The 1,849-nt window shown below is 64.5% G+C and overlaps 1 protein-coding gene across 1 annotated transcript in view; it reads right to left on the bottom strand.

The window, feature by feature from the left end:
• G6PD (glucose-6-phosphate dehydrogenase) overlaps positions 1-800 on the bottom strand; it is a gene marked incomplete at its 5' end in the record, with an annotated part of 15,015 nt that extends 14,215 nt beyond the window's left edge. The window contains one exon of the mRNA XM_057388427.1: positions 15-800. Coding sequence (XP_057244410.1) covers positions 15-800 — 786 coding nt within the window. The remainder of the gene's footprint in view (positions 1-14) is intronic.
• Positions 801-1,849: the final 1,049 nt, after the last annotated feature.

Below are 1,849 nucleotides of genomic sequence, written 5' to 3'. Positions count from 1 at the left end.
CAGACGTCTCTCAGGTGCCGTGTCACCGGGGTGTAGACGCTCGGGGGCAGGGCCAGGTAGAAGAGCCGGTGGGCGTGGTCACCGCCAGGTAACGCCCTCAGGTGAGCGTCCAGCGCCCGGAACGAGCCCTCGTCCCCGTACTGACCCCGCACAAAGCTCTGCAGGGACAGGAACGAGGACAGGCGGGGACCGTCCTCGGGGGACACCTGGGGACAGAGACAGGGACAGGTGACACAGGGGACACACGCACAAAGCTCTGCAGGGACAGGAACGCCGACAGACGGGGACCGTCCTCGGGGGACACCTGGGGACAAATGGGACACAGGTGACACAGGTGACACAGGGACAGGTGACACAGGGACAAAGCTCTGCAGGGACAGGAACGAGGACAGGCGGGGACCGTCCTCCGGGAACACCTGTGGGGACAGAGGGGACACAGGTGACACAGGGCCAGGCGGGGACCGTCCTCTGGGGACACCTGGGGACAGAGACAGGGACAGGTGACACAGGTGACACAGGGACAAAGCTCTGCAGTGACAGGAACGAGGACAGGCGGGGACCGTCCTCCGGGGACACCTGGGGACAAATGAGAGGGGACACAGGTGACACAGGGACAGGAACGCCGACAGGCGGGGACCGTCCTCGGGGGACACCTGGGGACAAAGGGGACACAGGTGACACAGGGACAGGCGGGGACCGTCCTCGGGGGACACCTGCGGGGACAAGTGACACAGGTGACACAGGGACAGGTGAGACAGGGACAGGAACGCAGACAGGCGGGGACTGTCCTCGGGGGACACCTGCGGGGACAAGTGACACAGGTGACACAGGTGACACAGGGACAGGGACAGGTGACATAGGGACAGGCGGGGACCGTCCTCGGGGGACACCTGGGGACAAATGGGACACAGCTGACACAGGGACAGGTGACACAGGTGACACAGGGACAAAGCTCTGCAGCGACAGGAACGAGGACAGGCGGGGACCGTCCTCCGGGGACACCTGGGGACAGAGACAGGGACAGGTGACACAGGGACAGGTGAGAGAGGTGACAGAGGGACAGGTGACACAGGTGACACAGGGACAGGAGACACAGGTGACACAGAGACAGGAACACGGCCAGGCGGGGACCGTCCTCGGGGGACACCTGGGGACAGAGACAGGGACAGGTGACACAGGGACAGGTGACACAGGGACAGGAACGAGGACAGGCGGGGACCGTCCTCCGGGGACACCTGTGGGGACAAAGGGGACACAGGTGACACAGGGACAGGTGACACAGGGGACACAGGGACAGGAACGAGGACAGGCGGGGACCGTCCTCCGGGGACACCTGGGGACAAATGAGAGGGGACACAGGTGACACAGGAACAGGGACAGGGACAGGTGACACAGGTGACACAGGTGACACAGGGACAAAGCTCTGCAGCGACAGGAACGAGGACAGACGGGGACCGTCCTCGGGGGACACCTGTGGGGTCAAGTGACACAGGTGACACAGGGACAGGTGACACAGGGACAGGCGGGGACCGTCCTCGGGGGAGACCTGGGGACAGAGACAGGTGACACAGGTGACACAGGGACAGGCGGGGACCGTCCTCCGGGGACACCTGGGGACAAATGGGACAGGTGACACAGGGGACACAGGTGACACAGGTGACACAGGGACAAAGCTCTGCAGGGACAGGAACGAGGACAGGCGGGGACCGTCCTCCGGGGACACCTGGGGACAAATGGGACAGGTGACACAGGGGACACATGGGACAGGTGACACAGGGACAGGTGACACAGGTGACACACGGACAAAGCTCTGCAGGGACAGGAACGAGGACAGGCGGGGACCGTCCTC

Source organism: Malurus melanocephalus, unplaced genomic scaffold (assembly GCF_030028575.1).
Source record: "Malurus melanocephalus ecotype Western Australia unplaced genomic scaffold, MMel_1.1 scaffold_1918, whole genome shotgun sequence".
Classification (NCBI taxonomy): domain Eukaryota; kingdom Metazoa; phylum Chordata; class Aves; order Passeriformes; family Maluridae; genus Malurus; species Malurus melanocephalus.
This window is presented reverse-complemented; position numbering and strand designations above follow the sequence as displayed.